The 27,642-nt window shown below is 51.6% G+C and overlaps 12 protein-coding genes across 12 annotated transcripts; 6 read left to right on the plus strand and 6 right to left on the minus strand.

Annotated features, from left to right (window-relative positions):
- Nucleotides 1-160: 160 nt before the first annotated feature.
- Nucleotides 161-1,961, minus strand: M438DRAFT_53773 (uncharacterized protein). Its single transcript, XM_029910170.1, has 2 exons — nucleotides 298-1,961; nucleotides 161-214 (listed from the first exon to the last, which is right to left on the minus strand). The coding sequence occupies exons 1-2, from the start codon at nucleotides 1,749-1,751 to the stop codon at nucleotides 199-201; spliced, it is 1,470 nt and encodes a 489-aa protein (XP_029758757.1). The 5' UTR covers nucleotides 1,752-1,961; the 3' UTR covers nucleotides 161-198.
- A 210-nt stretch (nucleotides 1,962-2,171) lies between these two features.
- Nucleotides 2,172-3,944, minus strand: M438DRAFT_277701 (Phosphodiest-domain-containing protein; the record flags this gene model as incomplete). Its single annotated transcript, XM_029900945.1, has 1 exon — nucleotides 2,172-3,944. One exon carries the CDS (start codon nucleotides 3,942-3,944, stop codon nucleotides 2,172-2,174), a length of 1,773 nt encoding a protein of 590 aa, XP_029758758.1.
- A 1,026-nt stretch (nucleotides 3,945-4,970) lies between these two features.
- Nucleotides 4,971-6,126, minus strand: M438DRAFT_277643 (L-asparaginase; the record flags this gene model as incomplete). The annotated part of the gene is made up of 2 exons (XM_029900942.1): nucleotides 4,971-5,932; nucleotides 5,985-6,126. 2 exons carry the CDS (start codon nucleotides 6,124-6,126, stop codon nucleotides 4,971-4,973), a joined length of 1,104 nt encoding a protein of 367 aa, XP_029758759.1.
- A 935-nt stretch (nucleotides 6,127-7,061) lies between these two features.
- M438DRAFT_347321 (putative 40S ribosomal protein S15) lies at nucleotides 7,062-7,955 on the minus strand. Its single transcript, XM_029905874.1, has 4 exons — nucleotides 7,898-7,955; nucleotides 7,809-7,827; nucleotides 7,329-7,683; nucleotides 7,062-7,273 (listed from the first exon to the last, which is right to left on the minus strand). The coding sequence occupies exons 1-4, from the start codon at nucleotides 7,913-7,915 to the stop codon at nucleotides 7,204-7,206; spliced, it is 462 nt and encodes a 153-aa protein (XP_029758760.1). The 5' UTR covers nucleotides 7,916-7,955; the 3' UTR covers nucleotides 7,062-7,203.
- A 402-nt stretch (nucleotides 7,956-8,357) lies between these two features.
- Nucleotides 8,358-9,006, minus strand: M438DRAFT_347322 (ribosomal protein 60S). Its single transcript, XM_029905875.1, has 3 exons — nucleotides 8,955-9,006; nucleotides 8,699-8,860; nucleotides 8,358-8,634 (listed from the first exon to the last, which is right to left on the minus strand). Exons 2-3 carry the CDS (start codon nucleotides 8,855-8,857, stop codon nucleotides 8,464-8,466), a joined length of 330 nt encoding a protein of 109 aa, XP_029758761.1. The 5' UTR covers nucleotides 8,858-8,860; nucleotides 8,955-9,006; the 3' UTR covers nucleotides 8,358-8,463.
- Nucleotides 9,007-9,323: 317 nt separating this feature from the next.
- On the plus strand, nucleotides 9,324-10,461 carry M438DRAFT_376099 (uncharacterized protein; the record flags this gene model as incomplete). Its single annotated transcript, XM_029908637.1, has 2 exons — nucleotides 9,324-9,329; nucleotides 9,388-10,461. 2 exons carry the CDS (start codon nucleotides 9,324-9,326, stop codon nucleotides 10,459-10,461), a joined length of 1,080 nt encoding a protein of 359 aa, XP_029758762.1.
- A 1,027-nt stretch (nucleotides 10,462-11,488) lies between these two features.
- On the plus strand, nucleotides 11,489-13,119 carry M438DRAFT_53895 (cystathionine gamma-lyase). The gene is made up of 2 exons (XM_029910171.1): nucleotides 11,489-11,743; nucleotides 11,929-13,119. Exons 1-2 carry the CDS (start codon nucleotides 11,648-11,650, stop codon nucleotides 13,042-13,044), a joined length of 1,212 nt encoding a protein of 403 aa, XP_029758763.1. The 5' UTR covers nucleotides 11,489-11,647; the 3' UTR covers nucleotides 13,045-13,119.
- Nucleotides 13,120-13,235: 116 nt separating this feature from the next.
- Nucleotides 13,236-15,180, minus strand: M438DRAFT_300716 (FAD dependent oxidoreductase; the record flags this gene model as incomplete). Its single annotated transcript, XM_029902078.1, has 2 exons — nucleotides 13,236-14,346; nucleotides 14,924-15,180. Coding segments are annotated over 2 exons (1,365 nt in total), but the record flags the coding sequence as incomplete, so codon positions are not given.
- A 736-nt stretch (nucleotides 15,181-15,916) lies between these two features.
- On the plus strand, nucleotides 15,917-17,956 carry M438DRAFT_300717 (acetyl-CoA synthetase-like protein). Its single transcript, XM_029902079.1, has 6 exons — nucleotides 15,917-16,698; nucleotides 16,754-17,064; nucleotides 17,114-17,402; nucleotides 17,459-17,562; nucleotides 17,610-17,763; nucleotides 17,813-17,956. Exons 1-6 carry the CDS (start codon nucleotides 15,952-15,954, stop codon nucleotides 17,894-17,896), a joined length of 1,689 nt encoding a protein of 562 aa, XP_029758765.1. The 5' UTR covers nucleotides 15,917-15,951; the 3' UTR covers nucleotides 17,897-17,956.
- A 215-nt stretch (nucleotides 17,957-18,171) lies between these two features.
- Nucleotides 18,172-19,451, plus strand: M438DRAFT_398586 (uncharacterized protein). Its single transcript, XM_029909368.1, has 3 exons — nucleotides 18,172-18,211; nucleotides 18,335-18,366; nucleotides 18,427-19,451. The coding sequence occupies exons 1-3, from the start codon at nucleotides 18,203-18,205 to the stop codon at nucleotides 19,283-19,285; spliced, it is 900 nt and encodes a 299-aa protein (XP_029758766.1). The 5' UTR covers nucleotides 18,172-18,202; the 3' UTR covers nucleotides 19,286-19,451.
- Nucleotides 19,452-20,369: 918 nt separating this feature from the next.
- M438DRAFT_277663 (RNI-like protein) lies at nucleotides 20,370-24,142 on the plus strand (the record flags this gene model as incomplete). The annotated part of the gene is made up of 4 exons (XM_029900943.1): nucleotides 20,370-20,427; nucleotides 20,487-22,714; nucleotides 22,764-22,934; nucleotides 22,991-24,142. The coding sequence occupies 4 exons, from the start codon at nucleotides 20,370-20,372 to the stop codon at nucleotides 24,140-24,142; spliced, it is 3,609 nt and encodes a 1,202-aa protein (XP_029758767.1).
- Nucleotides 24,143-24,598: 456 nt separating this feature from the next.
- Nucleotides 24,599-27,155, plus strand: M438DRAFT_347330 (endoplasmic reticulum mannosyl-oligosaccharide 1,2-alpha-mannosidase). The gene is made up of 2 exons (XM_029905876.1): nucleotides 24,599-26,471; nucleotides 26,662-27,155. Exons 1-2 carry the CDS (start codon nucleotides 24,750-24,752, stop codon nucleotides 27,001-27,003), a joined length of 2,064 nt encoding a protein of 687 aa, XP_029758768.1. The 5' UTR covers nucleotides 24,599-24,749; the 3' UTR covers nucleotides 27,004-27,155.
- Nucleotides 27,156-27,642: the final 487 nt, after the last annotated feature.

Genomic DNA, 27,642 nt, shown 5'->3' on the forward strand with positions numbered 1-27,642 from the left:
TATTATTCTCCAAACAGCATGGTAAACCCAAAGAAAACGACTCGCAAGATGATGATGTTGCAATGCGACCTTTCCAAATAACACAAACAAATGACTCCTCGCACAGTCTCTTGCCTCGCTAAAAAACCACTGGGAAATATGATGATGACCCAGTGGGAAAAGAGTTACAAGATAAAAACAAAATGCTCACACAATAATTCAAACAACAACCATGCTGTTACAAATGATCAATCCTCGTGAGTGGAGGTGCTCTTTTTTCGTGAAAGAAAAAGGCTACACTCGATAGGGAAAACTCACTTCTCCTGTACTTCGGCTTCAGTCATGTCCGGCTCAGAGTCCTCGGACTCCTCGTCGTCAGAGAAAGAAAAATCGTCATCGAAAACCATGTCGGGTTCGCATAGAGGAGTCGGGTGCACGTCGGGCCAACGCGCATCAAATTCCTGGATGCGACAGCGATAGAAATGTCTGGTTGACTCGGGCAGAGTCATTTCCCTCCATAGTTGTTCAATGTCGATGGTGTCGGTCCAGGCGGTGATGGGGCACTGGGTGTTCGTGGTGGCGTACTTTTCGGCAAGAGCGACGAGGGCGGTACAATGACGGCCCCAATGGAGAACGTCGCCGCTGTCGAGAGTACCTTGGTGCTGACGGAACTCGACGGTGGCAGCCGGTTCGTTGTTGGTGATGTCGCGACCGCAGTAGGAGAAGTTGACAATGCGGCCTTTGGTTGATCCCATGAGCTTGACAAATGCTTTGAGTGGGTCTTCGGCGGCATCGACGTCGTCGAACAGGGCCTTGCGGATCTCTGCGAGCGACTGGTAATTCCATATCACTTCTACAGATCCTTCGGTGATGGCGCCAGCTTCGTCGCAGATATAGGCGTGATGCGGCTCTGGGGCTGGGCATTCGGTTGCAAAATCGACACGGTTTGACGCCGTCTCGAAATCAGCACCACGGTTGCGAGGAATTGTCCAACGAGCAGCCTCGTGTTCGTATACAAGTACGAGGTAAGCCAGGTGCTGGAGAGTCTTCAGGCTGAATGGTGTACCATCTTCTTTACCGACGTGGATATGCATAGCGCATTCATCGTCCATGTGATAGTCGAGATGGTCGGAACACAGGGCGGTGGAGACTTTGGCGATCTCTTCGGAGGCTTCTTCAAGCGATGAGTGAGGGGCAGTCACGATCTCGCAGGCGATGAAGTCGGTGGTATTGGCCTCTTCAGGGGTGCATAGGCCTCTCGAGACCTTGGTGGCGTTGGTGAGGCCATTCAGACTGGTGTCGTTTGTGAGATGCAGGCGAGCGGACGAGAAGTCTTGCTGTTTGCTTGCACCCTGATATATTGTTGTACTGTGGTAGTCCGGAATGGCCTGCAGGCATCTCTGAACAATTTTGAGAGCTTCTGTGGTGTATCCACGAAAGTCGCATTGCTTTCCGGTGGTCTTGCTCACGAGTGTAGTGCTCTGTGGATGATTACCGGGGTCGCGGAAGGCAAAATTGAGGTAATCGTTCTGCAAATACTGGGGTCCGGCTTTGGACAGACGGACTCGACCAGGGTTGGTGACGACTTCGATATTGCTGGTCGTGGGATTGCTTCTGAGTTCTTGTTGGAGCTGCTCGGCGGTGACTCGGAGCTTGAACTCATACTCTAATCCAAAGGTCAGGTTCGAGGATGAAGTCGATCTGCCAGAGGTAGTAGTATTGTTGGTGATGGGCATGCTAGAGCAGCCAGAGGAAGTGGTAGTTGAAGCCATGCTGAAGATGGTAAAGAGGTAGAAGCAAAAGAATAAATTCTGATGCTGAGAGAGAGAGAGGTCTTGAGTTAAGAGCTTTTGTTGAGCGGTGCTTTTTGAAATGACACGTCTGCTGTAACTGGAAGATACAGAAGAAAGGAAGAGAGGGGAAATGGGAGGCAGCGGTGGCTATATAGGTATTGGTAGTCAAGCAGCCCGTGACCTACAAACTTGCGCACAACTGCCTCATGGAACCAAATGGTGGACACGGTGGCACTAATGACCCAAAAGTAGAGCAAGGTAGCGTGCGAAAAGTGAGGACTGCACGTGGATGGTTCCTGAATGATTAATGTCGACTTACGGAGATACAGGTTATGGGAAAGACTGAACAAAGTCACATGAGCATGCCTGAAGCCTTGAAACAAGGTGTTGTCATAATGCTCAGTCACTGCCCTCCGAAGGAGATGCAGCAGTGTTCGAAATCTTGTCCGATACTGTATCGTAAAGTCCGGTCGCCCATTCTTTGGCGCCGTCAAGTTTTCCCTTAACCCAGTCCCACCAGAGATTCGTGTCTTTACCATCCTTGTCTTCGTCTTCAGGACTGACATCGTCGTGGATGACGGGTCGCGATGGAGCAGCGGCCTCTGTGGTGGCAATGGCCGGTCGTGACGCTGGCGTCGAGGATGCGGCCACTTGCGTCACAGTCGTAGAAGAAGCCGCAGCGGAAGGGATTGTTTCGCTAGATTCGATAGAAGTAGAGGAAACATCTTCTGGCACGTCCTCGGGCATGTCTTCCGGGATCTCTGTAGGTGGCATGGAGTCATGCAAACCAATAGGCTTAAGCGGTAAGCGAAGCGTGCCATTGTTCGGCTTAGGGACAATGCCAACGGAGTCGCAGACAAGATTATAGACCTCAATATTCTGGAAGGGTTCAACTTTGCTTCCAGGCGTGTGAGGGAAAGCAGGTCCCCTAGCCACGAAAATGGCTCGCATGAGCGGATGTTCGTGGTCGTATCCGTGTACACCTCGAGGGTGGTAAACTTGGCCGGTCTTTTTAGCCTCTTTCACGTTAAATTCCTCCTTGACCACAATAGCCCATCCAGTCCTGGGTATTACCCACAGAGGCGCGATGCGGTCATTACGCGAGAAGTGATAACGTTCGGGCATGTCGCGATCTTTTAGATAGACATCGAATCCTTCCATTGCAGCTGCTTCCTGCTTGAGATGGTTGTACAAAGGCTCGATGTCGGAGTCGTTCTTCGGACGCAATCCGTACAATGGCCATCCATCGCTACGCTCAATAAGAGACATGTCGATGATGTCGTCGAGCTGGACTAAGCGAGAGGTTGAGGTCGTAGCCATACCATGGTCGGACACAATGACAATGTTGACGATATCGGTCAGGTTTCGCTGCTCTAGGCCAGAGAACAGCTCACCCAACATAGAGTCGACACTAGAGATGGTAGATCTGATTTCAGTGCCGTTTGGACCATACAAATGACCATCACGATCAACATCCGGCACATAGGCGGCTATCAATTGCGGTCGTGGACTTTCGGGTTTTGCATCCTTGTCGAGTGGCCCAGGAAGATCAAGCAGACCCAGAATACGATCAACCTTATTGCCAAGCAGCTCATGGCCTTTGTACTTGTCAACATAGGTAGGCTCAATGTCACCAATATGTGCTTCAGATCCAGGCCACATGTGAATGGCAGCGCGAACGTTTTGCTCTTCTGCAGTGACCCAAATAGGGTCTGCGTTCCACCATTTGGGTTGCATGCTTCTTGCGGGGTCAGTGTAGAAGAAATCCTCTTTCAAATGAGGGTCCCAGAAGCTGTTACCCACCACACCATGGGATTCTGGGTACAGGCCAGTAACAAGCGTCATGTGATTTGGGAATGTGATTGAAGGAAAGCTTGGATTGAGAAATTCGGGTGATACACCAGCTTGGACAAAGGCATTCAGAGATGGCGTGATGTTGCGATGAAGGAAGTCGGCGCGGAAGCCGTCTAGCGATATGAGGATGGTAGTGGGTGCGAAGACAGAGGTGCCATTGCTGAGGGCATTCGACAGAGGACGAGCTTTGTTGGTGTTGCGAGAAGCCAGATAGGCACCAAGTAAGAGGCCGAAGAAGGCGATTATTATAACGACATGGATGGCAGTCAGCTTCCAGACTCGTGGACCGCGACGACTGGGTTCTGGCAGCTCTTTCATTCTCAACCTGTCGACATCGGAGGAATTGGCCGACGAATCAGAGCTGTCTTTGTGGCCCTCTTCCATGTCATACATGAGCTCACTCTCTTCCTCCTCTTTGGGCTGTTTCTTTCCATTGCGCTTGGCCTCTCGCTGGAATCTTCTGCGCTCTTTCTTGCTGATCTTGACACCGCTGGATGGGCCATCCTTGCGAGCAAACAGTCCTTTGAGTCCTCGCTCTTTCTCTTTCTTGGTCAATAGCTCCTCTGCCTCCTCCTCTGTTTCGAGTATCTTCAGGTCCAGCTGTCTGATGTCGGTCGAGGTGCGGGGTCTGAGTTCGGCGCCGTCATGATCAGAGTCACTTCCAGAGTCGTCGGTGCTGTCAGCCGGCGGTGGGCGATGGAACCCCACTCTACCGTAGTTGGACATGGTTGTCGTGTATCAGCGCACTCTGGGCGCGTTCTAGGGGTGAATTGTCGCTCGAGGCGTATCGAAACGCTCACTGAACAATCATGGGTGATGTTCGCACAAGATTGGGTGTGCCTTGTGAGAGAATTTAACGATCGTATCAGAGTTGAGTATTGTGGCTCTGGTGGGCGCGAGATTACATGTCTGATGAAAGAGGAATGCGTTGGGTCGTTTCCTCGAACTCTCGAGGCTGGGCCAGCATGTCAGGGTGTCCGTGCGAACAATAGTTCCGACCTCGAAAATCAATCCCATGCACCTTGTGAGGTGCCAGTCATTAATTAGTCTGGCATATGAGTACTTGAAAATAGTTACAAAAGAACTATCACCATCTTAAAGTGTTCGGAACCATTGGCGGCCGCGAATTATTGGCATCCAGCACAATGTTCACACGTTGACCAAATTCACAGCTATGGCCAGCGTTTCCCAGACGTCCGTGTCAATGATTCGTGATATTCGTCTATATATATTTTGCAGACCTCTACTTGAATTTACCAGTACAGCCCGAACACCTGCAGAGGACATCATCGGCAGATTACTTCTAAAACCCAATCGCTAAACAAGCCTGATCCTCAGCAGCCTCTATGAAACCTGAAGTGCATCAAAGATATCGGCAATCTCTGTTGTGTTGTAGCCAACAGCAAGGGCGCACTGCAGCAGGATGCGAGCCTTCTGGGGGTCAAGGTTACCACTGGAGATAGCCCAGTCGTTGGACTGGGGCGAGACGAATCCATTCATAGTGCGAGTGGAGAAGACCATGGGGATACCAGTCTCGTTGTAGACAGCCTGGGCGACCTGTCTGCCCTTGGTAGTCCAGCCGCCAGCACCAGTACCGGCGAAAACGATGGCCTCAGCACCCGATTCAGCGGCGGCTCTGATAAGCTCTGGGTTACTGTCTTGGTGACCATAGAGAACATCGACGTGAGGCAATGAAGTCAGATTAAGGGGGGCGAGGTCGAAGAAAGGCTTTCCGGCCGGTGTTGCCGCAGAGTAGTAGAACTGAGGGATAGAGTCCAAGAAGAAACCGAGGTGGCCTTGCTCGATTGCCTTGAAGGTATCCAACGAGTTGGCATTGTTCTTTACCACATAGAAGGCACTGTCAATACGGTCGTTCAGGGTCACCATGGTGCCACGACTCTCAGCTTCAGGAGTAACAGCCAGTGTCACAGCCTGGTACAGGTTCAGAGGTCCATCTGCAGATGTAGCAGTAGAAGGACGCATTGCGCCAACAACCACGACAGGCTTCTTTGACTCGATAGTGAGGTCCAAGAAAAACGCTGTCTCTTCGAGGGTGTCGGTGCCATGAGTTATGACGGCGCCAGTAGAAGTATTTTTGGCCAATTCAGCTGTGATTTGGCGATTGAGTTCGAGCAGGACAGTTGCGTTAATGTTGCCCGAGTCCACATTCGCTACTTGAATGCCGTTGATATTTGAGATATTCAATAGCTCCGGCACAGCATCAATCAGAGTCTGGATAGCGACCGCTCCAGCGGTATAACCAGTTGTCTGAACGCCTGACCCGGCAGAGCCAGCAATAGTACCACCTGTAGACTGTTAGCGAGTCGTATCGATAGCTTTAAAAGGACATAAACGTACCGGTAGCGAAGATAGTGACGTTTCCTAGACTGGCATTGACGCTAGCTACAGATTGACGGACTTCAAGTTGAGGGAAGGTAGGGAGGGCAGCAGCATGACTGAGAGGGCCCAATGCAGCGAGAAGAGATAGAGTCCTGAGCATCTTGATAGATGGTTGTATGCTTCTTTCCAGGAATAACGAGGGAGAGAATTGAGCGATAGACAAGGGAACGAAAGTATGTTGGAAAGTGGTTGACTTTGTAATTGAGCAGCAGACTTACGAGAACTTCATGGTTTATATAGCCTCCAGGATGAAGCCATTTCATGCTGAGCCTACCCGATGATACCTCACGAAAACCTGCTGGCAGCACGGGATGGTCCACTATCGGCGAGGAGAGAGGCACGTTCTTTCACGCTATCGTACTGGACTGTGGCTCAGATCGCGGTGAGTAGGTAAGTTTGGTGAGTGATTTTGGCATGGCCGAGTTTTGGAGGGGTAATAGTTATTGGGCAAGGTTTCCGTCAGAGATTCTGTTACCCCTTCAAAAGTACAGATTCGGATAGATGCACGCCTATCGCAACACCGATGAAGTTGAGATCTTGGCTTTGGCACCGGCGGCCTTGGGGTCGACTGGGCACCCCAGGCCCCGGGTTACAATGCTGGTGGAGATGTTGGGTGGTGCAGCGATATCGCTTCCGAAAGCTGCCGATGGTGACTTGTGAGGAAGTGTTGACAAGGTGTCGATAAGATATTGATATGGATGTCAACGCGGGAGTTCGTAGGAAGGAAGGTCAAGCCGTCGGTGCACAGTGTTGTTGCGAGACAGAGCCCCAGGAAGACCCGCACGCCCACCCGTACCATCAGTCAAACCTTTAGCCGGCTAGATAGGCGTACATTGGGGCTGGTAGAGAAAAAGCAGAATGACTTTACAAGTTGGTTGATAGGGCGCGATAAGGGCTTGATATGGATGTAACATGACATCTCCGCCTGGGCGCGAAGACACTGGCGTACCAAGAGCGCGCCGCGATTGCAACATGGGCTATATTGCCCTCAACATATCATGCACGAAACATTACAATCACATTTGCACATCAGGGTTGAAATTGAAAAGACGTGAGTTTCGTGAGGCGGTTCATTGCAGCCTATGGATATCTGAGAGCACTGTATACCAGCGCCAGACGACAATGAATCCATTCCCAAACTTTTGTTGACCGTAGCATCTTCGAGTAAACGTCCCGCTTACTTGAGGGGAATGAAACGGGAAGAGTGGGTAGCACCAATACCGGGGCGACCGTGCTTGACGGGCTTGCTGGAGGGTTGTCAGAGAGCTGGTCGAGGCAGACCGAGTGCGCAGAGCAACTTACTATGAGATGGAGAATTCACCAAGGTAGTGACCGACCATCTCGGCCTTGACTTCGACCTGGTTGAACTCCTTACCGGAGTAGACACCGACGACGGAGCCGATCATCTCGGGGACGATGATCATGTCACGGAGGTGGGTCTTGACGAGGTCGGGCTTCTCGTTGGGCTTGGCCTCCTGCTTTGCCTTGCGGAGCTTCTTGATGAGACCCATGGGCTTGCGCTTAAGACCACGGTTGAAGCGTCTGCGGGCACGGGCGTGGACGACATCGCGGAGCTGCTCGGAAGAGAGGTCGAGGAGCTGGTCAAGGTCGATACCACGGTAGGTGAACTTCTTGAAGGATCTCTTGGCCTTGAGGGCTATTGCGACGACTCAGTCAGTCCATGTTCCATCTTCCTGCACCCCTTTCGTGGCCTGTCCACAGGGTTTTATTCCATTGCGCGGTGTCGCGAAGGGGTGCGGTGCGTTTAGAGTCATCTCATACCGGCAGCCTCCTCGGCGTTCTGTGAAATCAAAGTCAGCAATTGTTCAAGCGGCGCAGCAGTGTATAGCGAGAGAAGGGCGCAGACATACGTATTCAGAGTCGGCCATTGTGTCGTGTGTACTGGTCGAAGTTGTCGGGACGCAAGCTGGGTTCGAAAGCGCTGTGGGCAAATTCGAACAAAATCTTGTGCCTCTCGCTTCGCGTCCGTGCGTGGATCACATGACCTGCCAGCTCCTCCGCGACGGTGCCATTCATTAGTGAAAGGCACCTTGATAAATGGATCTTCACGGCTATGATAAATATGGTAATCATCAGTCAAGACTGCATAGTAGAATGTGAAAATTATTGGCATGATGGAGAGCGTGCTTTGATGTTGAAGAATCACCCCTGTTGCTTGCGTTAAAAGTGCAGGACTGCGGTATGCAGCAACTGGAGACAAGTAGACAAATTTCACATGTAAACGAGAATACGACAAGATTGTCATGGAGGAATTGCAGAGTTCTCCATTCGTGGCCCTGGCTACAAATAAAGCATTCAGAGTATGGCCGTGCCTTTTGCGGCTTTGACGTAGAGACCTTTTCCCATGCGCCCGACTGCTCCCACAAACAGAACCACCCTTGCACACCGGTTTTTTTCAACGGATGTTGCGAGACGCTTAGTCGAAGAGACCGAAGCCCATGTCGTCGTCGGACTCCTCCTTCTCCTCGGCCTTCTCCTCGGCGGGGGCAGCCTCGGCGGCGGCACCAGCAGCGGGAGCAGAGCCAGCGGCGGCACCAGCACCGCCGGAAGGAACGGAGGCGAGCTTGGCGGAACCCTCGGAGATCAGCTGTGGAAGGTGTAAGTAATGCGTTTGCGATGGAGAATTTGCGGTTTGGCGGGTTTATTCGTACCTCCTGGATGTTCTTGCCCTCGAGCTCGGAGATGAGCTTGTCGAGACGCTCGCCCTCAGCGTCGACACCGACGGAGGAGAGGACGGACTTGATGTCCTCGGCAGAGGGCTGCTCGTTGCCGGCGAGGTTGAGGAGGAGGTAGGCTGCGAGGTACTTCATTTTCTGGATGCGCGGAAAACCGTCAGTCAGCCGATGTTCGAAACGCGCGATGCGAAAATGCGATATTGGGTCGGTATCGTGCGAGAGAAAGACTCACGGTGGTTGTTGATAAGACAAGAGAATCAATCGATTTAACCGCGAGTTTGGGCGGAGACTGAGACTTATTTTGTCGTTGGAAGAGTCGTGATGCTGGTAGAGAATTTGTGAGTGCGAAAAGGCAGTCGGAAGTGCGGGCTCAGCCGAACGCGCACGGACCGCTCAGTCCGGGTTGGCTTGGCGGATGCTTGCAGTCATTGCTTTAAAGAGTCGCAACTTCCTCAGAGACATCAGTTCACTTCAACTGTCCATCGCCCGTCGTCAGTCGCACTTTCCTCACTTCGCGACTTCCCAGCGCTGGCTGCGATAATCACAGCATGCCTGGTTTTGGCCCGACAACAATTTGGTATCTCTGAAGACTACGGCAACCATGAGTGTGAGTTATCTGTGTGAGGTCTGACCGCCTACCTCTTCCTGGCTGACCCAACGTGCAGCTTCTTAATTCAATCCTCTCTTCCATCAACGGCGGCCAGTCCGCTGCTCCACGCCCACAATCACTTCCTTCCTCTACCAGATCGAATCCTCCGCCGCGTAACCCGACTCCTCAGCAGGCAGCGCCAAAACGGAAGGCCGAAGATGCTCCTGGAGACTCAAAGCCTAAGGTGGCAAGAACAGATATCAACACATCAAGATTCGAAAACAACGCCTCTTTAGCCCCGCCTCCCTCACGCAGTACGACCTCTTCGCCTGCGCAAAGGTCCGCTTTGCCACCACCCAAAGCTGCCATCCCCTATCGCGGCAGTGGTCCCTCTGCGAAGACACAATTACCCTCAAAAGCCGCTGCCGCTGCGGCCGCCCCTGCGAAGCCATCTACATCTTCTACCACTTCCTCAGCGCCTGCGTCAACGAAAGGAGGTTACCTAGCTATTCTGGAACGAGCCAAACAAAATGCTGAAGCCGCCAAACAAGCTGGCCAAATCAAGCACAAACCTGTCGAGAAACTCACCAAGAAGGATCGCCAACGTCTTATTGAAGAAGCCCGTGCCGCAGCAAAGGGCAAGCCTATAGTGAACAGAGATGCAAAGGTTGGCCTGAAACCCAGAGGCAAGAGTGCCGAACCCCTTGCCGACTCCAAAACAGGTGCATCGGCCAAGGACAAGCGAAAGCCTGTGGAAGTTGCGTATAAAGGTACCATGCGTGCAAATGCGCCTGCTGCTCCTGTCTATCGTGGTACAATGGGTGGACCAGGAGGTGCTGCCGCTCGCAAGCCAGTCGCCAAAGCTCAAACACATGGCAGGGCTGGTTACGGCGCCGGTCCTCGCTACGCTTCGTATTCCGATGAAGAGGAGGAAGAGGACGATGACGAACCAGAAGATGATTACGAGTCAGGATCAGATATGGAAGCTGGTGTTGACGAGATGTACGAAGAAGAAGAGGCATCTGCACGAATTGCAAAGCGCGAGGATGCGGTAGCTTTGGCCGAAGAGAACGAGCTCAAGCGCCAGAAACTCGAGCGCAAACGCAAACTGGAGGCACTCGCCTCAAAGTCGAAGAAACGCACCTACTAATCACTCGACCTACCTTCGGCGCACTTGGCCTATACATACCTCACCTGCTTTCTTTCGCCTTTCACAAACTGTCTTTTTGGAGTATTACTGATTTCATTGGGGGGCGTTGCCGTTGTTGTTCTTGCCTTTTTCGGATTCTGGGAGCCTGGGAGCGAAGGGGACTTTGCATTGGGCCGGACTCTTAGCAGTATTGCTACGAATTGCATGATATCAGTTTCACTGGGTTGCCTGAGGGCCAACCACTTTCTACATATCTCCCACCTTTCCTCCTCTGTTGCTTGACTCTGAAGCTTATACCTTTAGCCATACTACCAACATATAATGAGGCGTATCTCCCGTATCAGCCACGTCGAATGAATGTAGGATCGTCAACGTTCTCCGCTCCCATAGGCAGTTAACATGTGTTCGTGCCAAACGCTTCCAAGATCGCACGGAAGGCGTCCTGATTGGCTATTCCAGTCTGGCTGGTTCTAGAGTACATGTTTGAGGTCGAGGGATCAGTATTCTAAAGCCTAAAAGCTTCCAAATTGTATCCCCAGGGACAATTCATACGTAGGTCCACAGCAAGACTAGAGAACGAGATTTAAGAAGATCAAGCCTATAGGCGGTACTCGAGTAGTGACTGAGATGGTAATCAAGCTGTGGCAGACACGAACTTGATCAGATGCTCTGTCACATGCCAATATTGGTACTTTCCTCCATGAGTAGCACCGTCCAACAAACAAAGGGCCGTGTATAGAAAAAGTTTGATTTTCTCGTTGTCAGGTTTTGGTATCTAGATGTCAATACGCCGAACTCTCCGAATACGCCGAGCATCAATAGGGCGTCTAGCGAACGGGCGCCCTGTAAGAAATATGCATTGCTCATCTAACCAATCCAAATTTTTCTCTGTCCAAAAAAGTTTATTGTTTGCTGCAGGAACAATCTCGCCATCCTTGGTACCTGCCTAAAAAAACCGTGGAACCTGTGAGACTGCTTCCTTTCTGTTACAAATCCAACTTCGAGAAGCAACCCCCTCCGGACAAAGAAAGCGATTTATCTTGCGCAGGCGAAGGATTGCGTGATTCGACAACATAACAACGACTTTAAGTGAAGAGAAGGGATAACTTCTACATTCGACTTTCATCTTTTTGCCTCCATTTGCATCGCAATATCAAAAATTCACAACACTCTTCGGATCTTCGAGATGCAGCCTTCGGAACATGGACAACACGGCTTCGGCACGCTCGCCGTACACGCCGGATCGCCGCACGACCCTGTCACTGGCGCCGTAATTGAGCCCGTAAGTACTTTTGAACATCCTGGACCCGAACAGTGAAGCATTCTTCATCAGATAGTCACAAGAGCTATGTTTGATCTCGGAACGGTTGAAAATTTGAGTCGTCAACGATGGCTTCCGCTTCAAATCTCATAGATCCAGGGACTAGACCGTCTTTGAGAGATCACCTTGACTGACGAAAACATCAGATCTCTCTGTCAACCACATATGCTCAGACTGCTGTCGGTCAACCCGTCGGCGCATATGAGTACACTCGCAGCTCGAACCCCAACCGTGACAACTTCGAGAATTGCATCGCAGCACTGGAAAAGGCAAAGTACGCACTGGCATTCAGCTCTGGCTCTGCAACCACCGCCATCATCCTCCAGTCTCTGGCCACCGGCTCTCACGTAGTCAGTGTGTCTGATGTGTACGGAGGCACCCACCGTTACTTCACAAAGGTCGCAAAGGCCCATGGGATACATGTCACATTCACCCCTAGCATCGAGTTGGATGTCGAGGCACTGATTAAGCCCGAGACCAAGCTCGTCTGGATCGAGACTCCCTCAAACCCTACTCTTTCCCTGGTTGACATCTCAGCCGTCGCAGCAATTGCCCACAAGCATGGTATTCTCGTTGTCGTCGACAACACCTTCATGAGCCCTTACATCCAGAACCCTCTCGAGCACGGCGCAGATATCGTCGTTCACAGTGTTACCAAGTACATCAACGGCCACAGTGACGTCCTCATGGGTGTCGCAGCCTTCAACAGCGACGACCTCAAGGAGCGCCTCGGCTTCCTCCAAAACGCCATCGGTGCCGTTCCCGGAGCTTTCGACTGCTGGCTCGCTCACCGTGGTGTCAAGACCCTGCATCTCCGTGCCCGCGAGGCCAGCCGTAACGGCAAGATGGTCGCAGAAGCCTTGGCCGCCTCTCCTCTCGTCCGCGCCGTCAACTACCCTGGTTTGGATTCACACCCTCAACGCAAGATCGCACTCAAGCAGCACAGAGATGGTCTTGGTGGTGGTATGCTCTCTTTCCGCATTCAAGGTGGCAAGTCCGCTGCCGAGCGCTTCTGCGCAGCAACAAAGATTTTCACATTGGCTGAGAGTCTGGGTGGTGTCGAGAGTCTGGTCGAGCTGCCTGCTAGCATGACTCACATGGGCATTCCCAAGGAGCAAAGAGAGGCCGCCGGTGTCTTTGACGATTTGGTCAGAATCAGCTGTGGTGTTGAGGAGGGTGAGGACTTGGTCAGAGATGTCATGGCAGCTTTGAAGCAGGTTGCAGGAGAGACCAACGGTGTTAATGGTAATGGTCATGCTTAATCTGGATCTCGGATGGAATGTTCTTTTTTACACACTTTGAAGTCATCTAATGGTGCTTTGCTCTACTCAATTAGCTAAATAGATCTGCCAAGATACAGTGATTTTTCCTCTTCGTAAGCAGTCAATGTCGGGCTGGTACTCCCTCCCACTCAAGCCTCAGCCATGACTTCAGCCTTGAACATATGATCCTCGTCCTGCACTTCTACCGTGTCCAACTTCCTAGCCTTTTCGATCCTGTCTTTGTTCAACAGATACGCTGTAGGCAACCCTCCCTCGACAGCCTTCTCGATTGCCGTCCCGATGTCTTCTCCTGACACCATTGTAGCCAAACTCTTCCCGCACAACCAAGCATTAGGCATGCCATGGCCCGTGTATCCAGCAACAACAAAGACACCTTCCTTTTCTGGGACAGGACCGACCCATGGGAGGTTGTCGCGTGAAAAGCCCATGATGCCCGTCCACTCATGTGTGGCTTCCAATTCCCCCTGTTTCTCTCCTTCGCCAGGTATCAAGAGCTGAGGAACAGATGTACGGAGATAGGAAGCCACCTTCTCATCCACCTCTCCGTCATCACAGACACCCAGACTAGGACCAAAACTTCTGCCTCCGCCGAACATAAGGTGGGCTCCATACTCGTCAGGGCGCTGAACGAGATAGTCATCCATCTTGGGACCAATGAAGGCGAAACTGGTTGTAGTTCTGCTATCCCCTGAATATGCTTTCCCAGGGATGAGAGCAGACATTTGGCCTCGACAGGGGACGATCAGATCGGCCATCTCAGGAACGAGATGGGATGTGTAGGCGTTGGTGGCCAACACTACTTTCTTAGTCGACACTACTCCTCTTGGTGTTTCTACATCCCAGTCTCCAGATGAGGATGGTTGCAGTGATGTTACCGGTGTATGTGTCTGCAGGTTCAGCGATGAACTCAAAATCAGAGATTCCCAGATGGCAGCGATAAGCTTGTAGGGCCATAGTCTCGCCGCCACATCCGTGACTACCGCGCCTTTGGCTGCTGGAACGGAAAGTCCTAGTTTCTCCAATCCATCGGGAGAGTCGACCACTCTGACCATCTTGCCCAGAGTCGGATTGTTTTGGTTCAATGCATCGACGGCGTGGTGAGCAAGGGTCACTTCTTCGGAAGAGTAAAGCCCTCGGACACCAGGTTGGGTGTTCCATTCGCAGGGAATATTACGGTTGGAAATCAGATTCGAGAGAGCGAGGAAGTTGGCATATTCAAAATTGGAAATCGAGGGATCGTGAGGGTGTTCGTAGAACATTGGAAGGCAGTGTCCGCCATTTCTGTTGACACGGCATTAGTTTGTGATAACGACTGATTGATGGTCGGCTCCGAGTCTGTGGAAGATTCTGTGGACGTTGTTATCTGGTGAGATTCAGGTCCATTGGGCGTATTTGGTGCAGACGATTGAGCTTTCTAAGACATCGCTGCGCCTGCTGCGCTTGACACCAAGTCTGAGTCGCTGCTTCCTTATCGTGTCTGATTTTATCACGCGATAGTGAATTGGGCAGGCACGTCCAATGTTCTATGACGTGCCAATTAGGCGTGCCTACCATTTCACCGCAAACCACCCCAAGCGTCCATTCAAAAGACTGAGAACGAGGTATAGGTAGATATGCCCTCCCCAAACGCTGATCGCTGTTACATCGACTTTCCCGGCAGGCAGTGAAACAGCGAGCGAAATGGACAGTGCTTTTGGATAGGAGCACGTCTTCCATGGAGAACGACTACTTGAAGTTATCTCCATGGACCCAACTCCCAAACCGGAAACCATTGTGTATAGTGACAGCCGTACAGTTGACAGACTTTGGCACACAAGGGGAGTATGAATTGACGTAATAAGAAGCATTCGGATCTTACCTTCCAGTAGCACCCCAGCAGACCTCTCTAGCCTCCAGAACAAGCACGTTCTTTTCCTCCCCGTTTGAGCCTTCCAGTTCTTCAAGTAAATGGTATGCAACACTAGCTCCACTGATTCCACTCCCTACGACTACGACATCTGCTTCCCGAGGCAAACCTTCAGTAGTGCGGTAACCAAGTAGTTCGGCGGAGGGCTCTGTGTGCCAGAACGAGGCTGAAGAGTTTTGGGAAGGAAGATCGGCTGGTCTTGACATGCTGCGTGCGTGGTTGTGATATGTGAAGACAGAGAATAGGAAGCAAGGATTCAATATTGCATGAGATGATATGAGGTTGTCCGACTTCGGATGATAAGATAGGCGGAAATAGGCCGAACAGGGTTGCCCTTCGGACTTAAATATTTATTCAGCGTTCAGCGATGCCATCGATGGGCTCCGTAATGCATTTTCGGCTCATCTTGAAACTTGTGATGCTACACTGGAAATCAAGCAAAACCACACAATTCACAACGATCTCTTCACACTTATATCCGGATCGATTCACATCCAGCCAGTTCCCGAAATGAGATGACACCGATATCACCAGCGTCCCAGCTCTCGCCAGGATGTCACAAGGTCCGACCTTACACGATGTTCTCCAGCAAACCCATCTGTATACTCCAGACAAACTTGAGTCTCTCTCGCAAGTGTGCAGTACGACACCAGAATACCGAGGCAACCGAGCCGGCAATTGGCGGTTAATATCAAGCCCTTCCCCGCATGCACCCCACAACAATCGTGGGGTTGACAGATCCATCAGGGCAGAGCCGCGGCAACAAGAGCGTAGTGCAACCATGTCTTGGAGAGGAAGGCAAGATAGCAAGACGGGATAGATGTGCCGGGCTGAGTAGAAGGATCACGGGGGATGTTGTCAGCGGTCGAAGGACGTCGTAGCTCTTTTGTATCTTTCTCCTCTGCAAATTTCTTTCCGAACTATTACTCACAAACCTTGGGAACTTGACCATATACATCGACCTGTGAACGTTCTTCAACATGCCTTGGAAAAGTCGCTGGAATGTCGATATACCTCAGGTGTCACTGCCGACTTATGTTTTCGGATCACCGTCAGCTCCATTGCCGGAAACACCTCTGTTGCTCGACGCAGAGAAGTCGGAGAAATATCACTTGTCGGCCTCGGATCTCAGAGAATGGTGCAAGCGATTCGCCGCTGGTCTCCAGAAGGCTGGCTTGAAGCCCGGTGATCGCGTGCTGCTCTTCTCTGGAAACACACTCTTCTTCCCTGTGGTCTTCCTGGGCACCATTATGGCTGGAGGCGTGTTCACAGGTGCAAACCCTACGTATGTCGCTCGTGAGCTTACATACCAGCTACAAGATTCAGGAGCCAAGTTCTTGATCTGTGCCGAGGCCAGTCTGGATACTGGCATTGAGGCAGCTGATGCTGCAGGGCTTTCACACGACAATGTCTTTGTGTTTGATAGTGGGTATGCCACTTTCGATAATGCTGGCAAAGGACGCGAAGATGTAAGACATTGGAGCAAGCTGCTTTCGAGTTCTGCAGAGAGCCGCAACTTTGCGTGGGAAGAGTTGAGCTCCAGGGAAGAATTGGAGAGGACCATCTGTCTCAATTACAGTTCTGGAACGACAGGTGTGCCGAAAGGCGTGATGATCACTCATAACAACTATGTCAGTAACAATGAGGGCGTTGTTCGTGTCGCAAGGTCTGTTCCAGAGTACGATGAACTCAAGAAGTCAGCCCGATGGCTCTGCATGCTTCCAATGGTATGCATTCTTACTGTTTCCCAAGTTAGAGGTGCCATCTGTTGACAACTTCCAGTATCATGCGTATGGCCAGACATACTACTGCGTCGGAACCATCTCGAGGCAGATTCCAACGTATGTCATGCAAAAGTTCGACTTCCTCAAGATGTTGAGTTATGTCGAGAAATACAAGATCACTGATCTCAATCTCGTCCCACCAATCGCTGTGGCCATGGCCAAACATCCAGCTAGCAAGCAGCATGATCTAAGTTCGGTGAGATATATTGGCTCAGGCGCTGCACCACTCGGAAGCGAAGTGTCAAAGGAAGTCGAACAATTGTGGCCAAGTGGAACAAGGAATATGAAGCAAGGGTGGGGGATGACAGAGTAAGTGGTAAGGCAGTCGAGAGGGTTGAACTCGCTGACAATTACACAGGTTGACTTGCTCAGCGTGTAGTTGGGATCTGACCAAAACATCGAACTCGAACGCTGTTGGAGAGCTTAATCCTAATGTCGAAGCCATGATTGTAGACGTAGCTTCAGGATCCGAAGTACAAAGAGGCCAACGAGGCGAGCTCTGGATCCGAGGACCAACTGTGATGAAGGGCTATTGGGGCAAGTCAGATGCCACAAAGGAGACTATTACAAGCGACGGCTGGTTGAAGACTGGCGATGTGGCGTACCTTGACGAAGATGGTCATCTCTTCATCGTAGACCGCATCAAGGTAACTTATCAAGCATTTTCGGCTCGAAGGAGACGCAACAGCTGACCACCACACAGGAGTTGATCAAGGTCAAAGGTAACCAGGTCGCACCAGCCGAGCTGGAAGCACTATTGCTCGAACATCCAGCGGTAGCAGATGCAGGTGTGGTCGGAGTCACAATGTATGTTTACCAGCAACCAAAGCAGGCCAAGTACTTACGATTCGCAGAAAAGGAGAAGAGCTCCCACGAGCCTACCTCGTTCGACGTGCAGAGCAGAAGATTGATGCTCAGGACATTCAAGAGTTCATGAACAGCAAAGTCGCAAGGCACAAACGTCTGGCTGGTGGCGTTGTGTTTGTGGAAGCAATTCCAAAGAACCCTGTAAGTGTTTCTCGAGTTTCGTCGAGGACGTCAATTGACAAAAGAATAGTCAGGCAAGATTTTGCGCAAAGTGCTCCGCGAGCAGGCAAAGGCTGAGGTGGGAGACTCGGAGGCTAGAGCAGCACGCCTGTAGAACAGTACATAGTGATCTCACGGCGACCGAAGATGGAAATTATCACAAGAGTGAGCAGTGCTTGCGTTTCGCATGAGCAATCGTGAGTCAAACATTAAATTGTAGAATCAGAAGTGAAAAAAGGCTGGCGATGCGGAAGTTGACGATTTGTTGATGTTCACGGCTTCAGTGTTCGATCAGCGTGGCCAACTTCGCTGCTAATACGCCAAGACATGCTCATTTTTTCGCTTAATTTGTGCGCATATAGCAAAGCCCACAAATTCTTCTGATCTTTCACGCCCAACGACCCCGTCAACCACCGACAAGATGCCTTTCGTAAGTATCACCGCCTGCTTCTGAAGAGCCCTGTGGCCATCGCCTTGATGGCAGAGAGTCCCTGCAAGATGCTTCGGAAATGGTTCTGAAGCGCAAATTGCTGACTCGAGGATGTTTTTTTAGACCAAGCTGGTCAAGAACGACGCCTACTTCTCGTAAGTGCACACTGCTGAATCTACTGACACGACGCGCGCGCAATTCTAACGATTCTCTAGGCGCTACCAGGTCAAGTACCGCCGTAGACGCTCAGGAAAGACCGACTACTACGCCCGCAAGCGTCTCATCACCCAGGCCAAGAACAAGTACAACGCCCCCAAGTACCGCCTGGTCGTTCGCTTCACCAACCGCGACATCATCTGCCAGATCGTCTCCTCCGAGATCACTGGTGACAAGGTCTTCGTCGCTGCCTACGCCCACGAGCTCAAGGCTTACGGTGTTGAGCACGGTCTTACCAACTGGGCCGCCGCCTACTCTGTCGGTCTCTTGATCGCCCGTCGTGCCGTCCACAAGCTCGGCATCCAGGACTCCTTCACTGGTGTCGAGGAGGCTGATGGCGAGTACACCCTGACCGAGGCCGCTGAGGTCGATGGTGAGGAGCGCCGCCCCTTCAAGGTCTACCTAGATGTCGGTTTGACCCGCACCTCCACCGGTGCCCGTGTCTTCGCCGCCATGAAGGGTGCCTCCGACGGTGGTCTTTACGTCCCCCACTCCGAGAAGCGTTTCCCCGGTTTCGACATTGAGACCAAGGAGCTCGACGCCGAGACCCTCCGCAAGTACATCTTCGCCGGTCACGTCGCTGAGTACATGGAGACCCTCGCCGACGACGATGAGGAGCGCTACAAGTCCCAGTTCCAGGGCTACATCGACGACGACATTGAGGCCGACGGTCTTGAGGAGCTCTACCAGGATGCCCACAAGCAGATCCGTGAGGACCCCTTCAAGAAGGTCGAGGGTGAGGAGAAGAAGTCCAAGGACTTCTGGAAGGAGGAGTCCAAGAAGTTCCGTGACAACAAGCTCACCAAGGCTGAGCGTGAGGCCAAGATCCAGGAGAAGATCAAGGCTCTCTCCGCTTAAATGCATTTCAGTCAGCATCAAAAGGGGTTTGGGGTCGATTCTGGACGGGAACTCGTGACGCCTCGAGGGTTTCGTCCATGTTTATGACAGGAGCTTTCGGCGTCAATGGCCTTGCTTTAACGATATCATGGGTGGGACAATATGCTACGGCATTTGTGGTTGCTTTTATTCTGAATCAAAAAGTCTGCAAAGCAAGGTCATCAAACCTTTCTGTTTTCCTGTGAATATAATAATGTGATGTGGTGATTTCTCAAAATGCGTTCAATCCTGTCCAATGCCTCAAGTATCTTGCTTACGGTGCGCCTGCCTCGGCACGAATGTTTACCGTCCTGTACAAGTAGACGGCCACCTCACCGCTGTGTGCATTAACCGTGCAGTACCCAATCGCGGAAAGAGGACGAGCCGAAAGACGATTTTCAGGCCATCACTCCACCGAGTCCACCCAGCAGAAGCTCGCGTGCTCATAGCGGAGCCAAACACGTCATGGTAGACATTCATGATTGAGGAAACACCAAAAATATTCGCGGCAGTAGAGTAGTGTGTAATAAAAAGTTGATGTGTCTGTGTCCGCCGATTTGCGGAGCACATATTTTCGGAGGTGCGGTCGCGCTATTGCGACAGGCCTTGGTGTCTCAAGCAAAAAGTCCGAGGGAGAGCGTGGAGCCGAAGCTCTCAAGGCCGGGTTCGCGCAAACATGATGCGACAAACACACGAGGGCTGTTACATATGTACAGAGCCCTCATGCAACAGACGGTGAGACTTGAGCAGTCGAGCGGTTTCAACAGGACCAAGTCAGTGGCACTAAGATCACGCGTCCAAGTGAGGAGCGCGAGGGTCCCATGGCTATTGTACTAGTTACATGATCGTCTCCTCCACACCTGATTGATCATTGATCTGGACTCTTGAACCCATCGGCCCGCTACACCTAACTGAAATTAATAAGACCCCTCCCTCCCCCAAGCCAAGTCTTGTCGCATTTCGACCAATCGCTCTATACCGTCGCGCAACTTGCGACAGATCAAAGACAAGACACGAATTGAGAAAGAGCATGGCTTAACACAAACAATCCGACCAAGCAAGCACAATGGAATCCGTGCACGGCGTCGACGTCAGTTGGCTCCATCAGCCAAACAGAGACAGAGGTGCGTTCTTGCTTGCTGCTCGTCTTACAAGCTATACTCGAATACTCAGACTGCTGCAGAACACCCACAGCGTGAACCTCATGTCCATCGTGCTCCTGGCACCGTCAGCGATGCCGCCCCGCCCGTCTCAGCGCATACCCGTTCTCGCTCATCCTCGCCTGTAGAGTCAAAGAAAGCCCCTCCAGCACCGACGAAGCCACCATCTCCACCTCGGAACGCTACACCGACTCAGCCTCCACCGACACACTCTACAGACTCGCCCAATGCCTCCTCAAAGACCTCCTCTCGTCGACCCGGCATCCTCAGCCGCAGCTCTTCGCAAAGAGAAGGGTCCGATGGCACAAAGTCTTCGCGCCGGAACTCGTGGATCTCAAACATCAGCTCCAAATTCTCGTCGCAAACTCCTCCAGCTCCAACCGTGCCTCAGACGACCAAATCCCAGGCCAATGGCACGAATGCCGGTCCTTCGGCTCAGTCTGCGAGAGACAACTTAGTCACGAGCCCGACACAATCCACGCCGAACCGTGAGGCCGAAGAGCTTCAACCATACGTCCCTCAGAAACCGAAAGACTCCAACACCTCCTTCTTCTCTAACCTCACTCGTCGCCTGTCATCGGGTGCTCAGAATGGTGCTATTCCTCGTGGAGGCGAGAATGGCGGAGTGTGCCCTCGACGCGTATTGAACGTGAATCAGGGTCGTGAACGTTGCCTCCTACCAGAACTTGATTCTGCAAAATTGCGACGCGTTGCATTTTCCGTTGATGTTGAGATTGCTTCTGGTCCGCGATACAGAGATGACGACGGAGATGTTTCGAAACAAAAGAAAGTCAAGGACAAAAAGCTCAAGGATCGTGCAGAGGGTGAGGCCTTGAAGAACCCGCAAGCTGTTACAGAACGCAAAGAACAATCAGACGCCGCTGCTGCATCCACTGACGACGCCGTTGCTGCCAACAAGGTCCCATCGACCGAGAACAATCTCGATACGAACAACACGGCCACTATGTCCGAAGATGTCTCCCAATCGACAGCCGAGGATGAGGCGCGTAACGAACGCAAAGAGAAGAAGAGACAAAGGGCTGAAGCTAGTGGTTCAGTGCCTCGTGAACTGACAGGCGACGTCTCGCCTACACAAGGCGTTTCATCCAATCCAACACCCTCAGTATCAGGAACTACCACCCCCAAGGATCGACCAACAACGGATCCTGTACGAATCTACAGAAGATGTTGTCAACTCAGAGAATCACCCATCCTCAAGCGCATTACTGAACAGCTGATGTCCGAGGACTGCACATCGCCTGAGGATCCTGGAACTGTCACCCAACTCAATCTAACTGGATCTCGACTCCAGCTGGCCGACTTTGTGACTTTGAGCGATTGGCTCGCGATCGTCCCAGTCAAGCGTTTGCTGCTTGAGGATGCAGATCTCAGCGACGAGGGCTTACGTGTGATTCTTTCCGGTCTGCTTGCATCAAAGAAGCCTCAACCTACCAGACGCCGAAACGGTGCTCGCCAACCTCCTTCTAAGCCTACTGGAGGAATCGTCGAGAAGCTAACACTCAAGAACAACCCAAGAATATCTAGGAACGGTTGGAAGCACATATCCATCTTCCTTTACATGTGCCGATCCATCAAGGCTTTGGATGTCTCGATGCTACACTTCCCTCAAGACCTTCCACCAAGCGAGCCCGATGCCAATATCAAAGCGCCTAGTCAGATGCCGAGGACCACTGGAAAATCAGTCGACGCTGCGGAGACACTGTGTAAGGCACTGTCTGGCAGACTTGGTGGTTCCCGACTGGAAGAAATCACCATGGCAGAATGCGGGCTGGTCCCCTACCAAATCAGAAAAATTGTTGACGGAGCTACTGTTTGTGGCATTGCCAGACTCGGGTTCGCTGGCAACAAACTCGACGATGAAGGCTTTGAACACATTTTGCATTACGTGCGATCCGGAGTATGCCATGCCCTTGATCTGGGCAGCAATGACCTGCGGGGCAAGCTTGGTAAACTCGCAGAGGCCTTGAGACACAATCCTAATTGCCCAGTGTGGGGCCTCAGTCTTGCCGGATGCAGCTTAGACACAGGCTCCTTGAAAGAACTCCTGCCGACCCTGACAACACTCCAGAACTTCCGCTTCATCGACATTAGTCACAATAGAAGCTTGTTCGTAGGTGATGCATGTGCGCTCCAGCTACTTAGAAAGTACTTGCCTAAGCTGGACAACTTGAAGAGATTGCATCTCGTAGATGTTGGTCTCTCGGTGAAGCAGGCTATATCACTGGCTGAGGTAAGAACGGTCTCGCAATACATGTAAGCCATGATGCTGATCCTCACAGGTGTTACCCGAGGGAGTTTCGCTCGCTCATCTAACCATTCTGGAGAACCCTCAACTATCCGAACTGGCTCAAGCTACAGACGAGGACAGTCAGGAAGAGGCCTGCGCTCTGTATGCATCACTTTGTGCAGCTGCACGAGTCTCAAAATCACTCGTCTGTATCGACGTTGATGTAAGTCACCTGTCTCATGCATCTCCTCCAAACGTATTCTAATCTCTGTGATAAAGGTTCCTGGCTCCGGTCAAAGTGAGGTCGTCAAGGCTTTGGCAAAGCAGATTGTTGCATACTGTCTACGTAACATGGACATGACGATGGCTCAGTCGTCTCTATTGCCTGCAGCAACCATGTTGTCCAAGCAACACGGTGTCGAAGATGCCAGACAAGCACCTGTTCCGGATGTACTGGTCCATCTCGTAGGTCACCTGGATGACGATCAAATTTCCGATGCCAGCGACGACGAGACGGCACCCGATGACGACTATATCGTTGGTGGTAACGGCATCATCAAGGCGCTGGAGTACTTCCTTGGTGAAGACAGGTCAGATAGGCGCAACGGCAGCATTTCGCTTTCAGGAACCACCACGCCACTGGATATCGGAAATCCAGCTCAAAGTGAGGTCAAGAGGAGAGGAAAAGCCAAGGAAGTCAGCAGGAATCTGCTTGACAGTGCTCGCAAACTTCGTAATCGCCTGAAGCCAGCTTTGGCTAAGGAGTTTGCGGCTGGTGACGAGATGAATTACCGCCGCTTGCTCTTCCTGGACCAGACTTTGAGTGGTATGATTGAACGGTTCGAGGATGAATTTCCAGAAACTCGCCTCCATCTGGACATCCCGCCACACCAGCAGAATCTCTCACTGTCATCATCACTGGAGTCGACAGAATCTGGACCGTTATCGAACGAATTCATGGCCAGCTCAGCTACAACGTTCGGTACGGAGACATCAGCTCTCGAGTCAGATGTGGACCTGGACGAGGATCTACATGTTGGTGGGTCGATGAGAAGAAAGGCCAGCGATGTCAGTCTGGCGTCACGAGCTCTTTCGATCGAAGAAGGTCGCATTCACCGCCTTGGTCACAAGGTGCGACAAGACATAATCGACGTGCCCGTTGCTGTACAGACTTCAGGGTCAGATGCATCTGGCGAATGGGCACCGGGCTCTCACATGGCCGAAATCGCATCAAAGCTGGCAGACATCTCAGGACCCGAGCTTCGTGTGCTTGTAGACCAAGAAGGTGGTTGGGAAGGAGTGATGGAGAAGATGGGGGCAAATCTTGAAGAGCTGCAACAGTTGCAGATGAAAGATCCTCAGGGCTGGGAGCAGTTCAAGGAGAGTCAACTGAAAGCGCGAGCCAACCGTGGAGCACCGATATTCTTATAGTACGGAGGGTGACGATTGTACTCGACACGCTAATGATGGGTGGGATGACGGTCGTCTTATGGCCAGGCGTTGGATACTATCTTTATGGCGGTACGAGGCCAATTCTTGAATAACATAGCCACATTACTGCATACCACAAGCATGATATCTCACTCAACCTCGGCATACAAAGATGCAGACGATGGTGTTGCACAAAGTTTCCGAGATATGTTGTGTTGCACATAGAATGGAAGGATGATGTAGCGTCCCGAAGCAGAAGGATGTTTGGTACAGGGGCTCTGAATGTGGGGAAGGAGCTGGATGGCTTGTGCATGTGAATGTGAATGTGAATGTGGCAGCTTGAACACCTAATCGATAATTCGTCTGGTCAGGTACGCGACACACAACGCTGTTCTCTCTTATTCGTTATCTGCTACGTCCACAAGTCGGCGAGAGACAGATCGCTTTCCAGAGTTTCAAGACTGACGCTGAAAGAGTTGGCCAGCTTGCACCATCGACGTGACACGCATCCAGTATACCCTTTGCGCCGGCACGCGAGCCAACCCATGCAGCAAGCCGTCTGCTGAACCGATCATAGCCTCGACGTCGGGTACCTCCCAATCACACTATGTCTTATGCATTGCCTCGCACAGGCCCCGATGCCGGAAGATCACGGTTTCAATCTCAGGATGTTTCGACAGGCAGCGCAGGAGTGGCCGAGAAGATAGGAGGCATGTTTGGCGATAGAAGACCCTCATTACCAATGTACAAGGACAAGCCGTTCGCTGGCTCATCTCGCAGAGTCCCCTGGTTCAGACGGAAACGCACACTCGCCGCTCTGCTGCTTTCCTTCACCACCTTCTTGTACTGGATGGGCATGTTCGCTGGAGGCGCTCCTAGTGTCATCAGGTCAAAGAAAGTCGCAAACTGGGAAGACCGACGGGATCAAGTAAGAGATGCTTTCAAGCTGAGTTGGGCTGCATACGAACAACACGGCTGGGGCTACGATGAATTCAAGCCCGTCTCTCAGACAGGCCGCCACATGGTCAAGGGTGGCATGGGTTGGATCATAGTAGATGCTCTTGACACTCTCATGCTCATGAACCTCACTACCGAACTCTCGCACGCTAGAGACTGGGTCTCTACCACCCTGGAGTATGACATTGACCACGATGTAAACACCTTCGAAACAACCATTCGCATGCTTGGTGGTTTGCTATCCGCTCACTACATTTCCACCACCTTCCCCGACTACGCTCCTTTGACCACTCACTCTGCCACTGGTGCTAAAATCAGCGAGGATCTGTACTTGGAGAAGGCTGCCGATCTCGCCGATCGTCTTCTCGGCGCATACGACTCGAACTCTGGTGTTCCATACGCCAGCGTCAATCTTCACTCGGGAAAGGGTATTCCCTCTCATGATGATGGAGGTGCTTCTTCTACCGCCGAAGCAACCAGTCTCCAACTCGAGATGAAGTACCTAGCCAAGTTGACTGGAGAGGTGCATTACTGGGAAAAGGCCGAGAAGGTCATGCAAGTCGTTGACGACAATGGTATGGAGGATGGCCTCCTACCCATCTTCATCTATGCCCAGACCGGTAACTTCAGAGGAAACAACATTAGACTGGGTAGCCGTGGCGACTCTTACTACGAATACCTCATCAAGCAGTATCTGCAGACTTCAAAGCAGGAGCCTGTCTACGAAGAGATGTGGGATCAGTCTCTTGCTGGTATCCAGAAGCATCTGATCACTTACTCTCAAAAGGCCAATCTTACCATCCTCGGAGAACGTCCTCAAGGTCTTGACCAACCCATTTCTCCGAAAATGGATCATTTGGTCTGTTTCATGCCAGGAACCATCGCTTTGGGTGCAACTCAGGGTAAGACTTTGGCAGAAGCCAAGAAGTCGCCCACATGGGGCAAGAAGCAAGAAGGCGAGATTGAGCTCGCCAGACAACTCATGAAGACCTGCTGGGCCACATACAAGGTTACCGCTACCGGTCTTGCTGGAGAAATCACTCATTTCGAAATCCACGATCCTCCTGCCATGATGCCCGACGGCATTCTCTCATCGCCAGAGACTCTTCCCGAAGACGCGGACGCAGAGTGGAAGAAAGACCTGATCGTCAAGAGTGCCGATGCTCACAACCTCCAACGTCCAGAGACTGTCGAGAGTTTGTTCTACATGTGGCGCATTACCGGCGACGACATTTACAGAGAGTGGGGCTGGGAAATGTTCGAGTCTTTCGTCAAGCACACTGCTGTTGATCACAATGGCGGTTACACGAGTATCAACGATGTCAACGATGTTCCTACATCTGCAAGAGACAACATGGAAAGTTTCTGGCTGGTAAGCAATCACTCCTCCTGATAGAGCTCTTATCTCAGCGCCGTGAAGCACTCGAAGCAGGGCTGTTGACGTGCAAAAGATTCATCAAACTTCTTTGCACTTTCACAGCCCTTTCTAGATACCTTTCGCGACGATGAAAGCATAGCAATTCCTACCCTGTACCCCCTTCGAATATGGCTAACCCCTACAGGCCGAAACACTAAAATACTTCTACCTCCTCTTCGGCCCCAACGACGTCCTACCCCTAGACAAAGTAGTCTTCAACACAGAAGCCCACGCCTTCCCCACCTTCGAATTGGGCAAACTGTTCAAAACTGGCTGGAAGCGCAAGCCCAAAGACTCCAACGGTCAGATCGTGGAGACGGCCGCCGCTGCAGCACGTGACTCGATCACAGGCGATATCAAGGAAGGTGCCAAAGAAGTCGTCAAAGAAGCTGTGGCCAAGGTGAAGACGGTCATGGTGGAGGGAGCGACTAAGACGCCTTCCGTTGCTGAAAAGGTTGTCGAGGGGGTTGATAAGGTTGCGGCGTAGGGTGTGGATTGCGTGTTAGGCTTTTTGCAGTGGTTTGGATGTTTGAGTGCTGTGGGAGGGCGGTCTGCATAGCGTGTTCGTTGGAAAAAGCATTCATCCATTCATTTTCATTGTTCTGTTGGTTTGGTGGTGGTGTTTTGTTTGGGCGTGGGGTGGGTGCAATGTCACAGTACTGTATGTGTATGATCGGCATCGTTATACCTGCTGAATTTTGAGGCATGTGTGTGTGAGTCAAGGCTCTCCTTGATTGCTCTCAAACAACGTTTTACATCTTGATATATACGTGTTGAGCAGTGTCCGACGGGAAAGAGAGAGAGAAGGCCTGTTCTGTGTCCTTATTCATGTTCATGTCGATCTTGTTTACCGGGCCACCCTGTCGATGGATTGTGTGTCTCGTTTCCGGCCATTGAAGTAGTCAATACAAGCTAAACATCTCTCTTTCAGTCATGTTCGTACATATCTACTCTTGTCGTTCGAGCTAAATTGGCTCTCATATGTCCATGCCTGGTTTCTGCATGGGATTGTAACAGATGTTTTGGTTTCGAGCATTCGACATATTGTTCTCACACCATAAACTCTCGACTGGATATGATCAACTCTTCGACAAAACAAACACCCAAGGTATTGATGTAGAGAGGT

This window comes from Aureobasidium pullulans (genome assembly GCF_000721785.1).
Source record: "Aureobasidium pullulans EXF-150 unplaced genomic scaffold scaffold_14, whole genome shotgun sequence".
Classification (NCBI taxonomy): domain Eukaryota; kingdom Fungi; phylum Ascomycota; class Dothideomycetes; order Dothideales; family Saccotheciaceae; genus Aureobasidium; species Aureobasidium pullulans.

Coding starts and splice junctions, on each gene's coding strand:
- M438DRAFT_53895 (XM_029910171.1), top strand. CDS start 11,648: ATGCAGCCTTCGGAACATGGACAACACGGCTTCGGCACGCTCGCCGTA. Junction 11,744..11,928: donor CTGGCGCCGTAATTGAGCCC/GTAAGTACTTTT, acceptor CGAAAACATCAG/ATCTCTCTGTCAACCACATA.
- M438DRAFT_347321 (XM_029905874.1), bottom strand. Junction 7,274..7,328: donor GGTGAATTCTCCATCTCATA/GTAAGTTGCTCT, acceptor ACAACCCTCCAG/CAAGCCCGTCAAGCACGGTC.
- M438DRAFT_398586 (XM_029909368.1), top strand. Junction 18,367..18,426: donor AAGAACGACGCCTACTTCTC/GTAAGTGCACAC, acceptor ACGATTCTCTAG/GCGCTACCAGGTCAAGTACC.
- M438DRAFT_347330 (XM_029905876.1), top strand. CDS start 24,750: ATGTCTTATGCATTGCCTCGCACAGGCCCCGATGCCGGAAGATCACGG. Junction 26,472..26,661: donor ACATGGAAAGTTTCTGGCTG/GTAAGCAATCAC, acceptor TAACCCCTACAG/GCCGAAACACTAAAATACTT.
- M438DRAFT_347322 (XM_029905875.1), bottom strand. CDS start 8,857: ATGAAGTACCTCGCAGCCTACCTCCTCCTCAACCTCGCCGGCAACGAG. Junction 8,635..8,698: donor AGGGCAAGAACATCCAGGAG/GTACGAATAAAC, acceptor CACCTTCCACAG/CTGATCTCCGAGGGTTCCGC.
- M438DRAFT_53773 (XM_029910170.1), bottom strand. CDS start 1,751: ATGGCTTCAACTACCACTTCCTCTGGCTGCTCTAGCATGCCCATCACC.
- M438DRAFT_300717 (XM_029902079.1), top strand. CDS start 15,952: ATGCCTTGGAAAAGTCGCTGGAATGTCGATATACCTCAGGTGTCACTG. Junction 17,065..17,113: donor CAAGGGTGGGGGATGACAGA/GTAAGTGGTAAG, acceptor ACAATTACACAG/GTTGACTTGCTCAGCGTGTA. Junction 17,403..17,458: donor TCATCGTAGACCGCATCAAG/GTAACTTATCAA, acceptor ACCACCACACAG/GAGTTGATCAAGGTCAAAGG.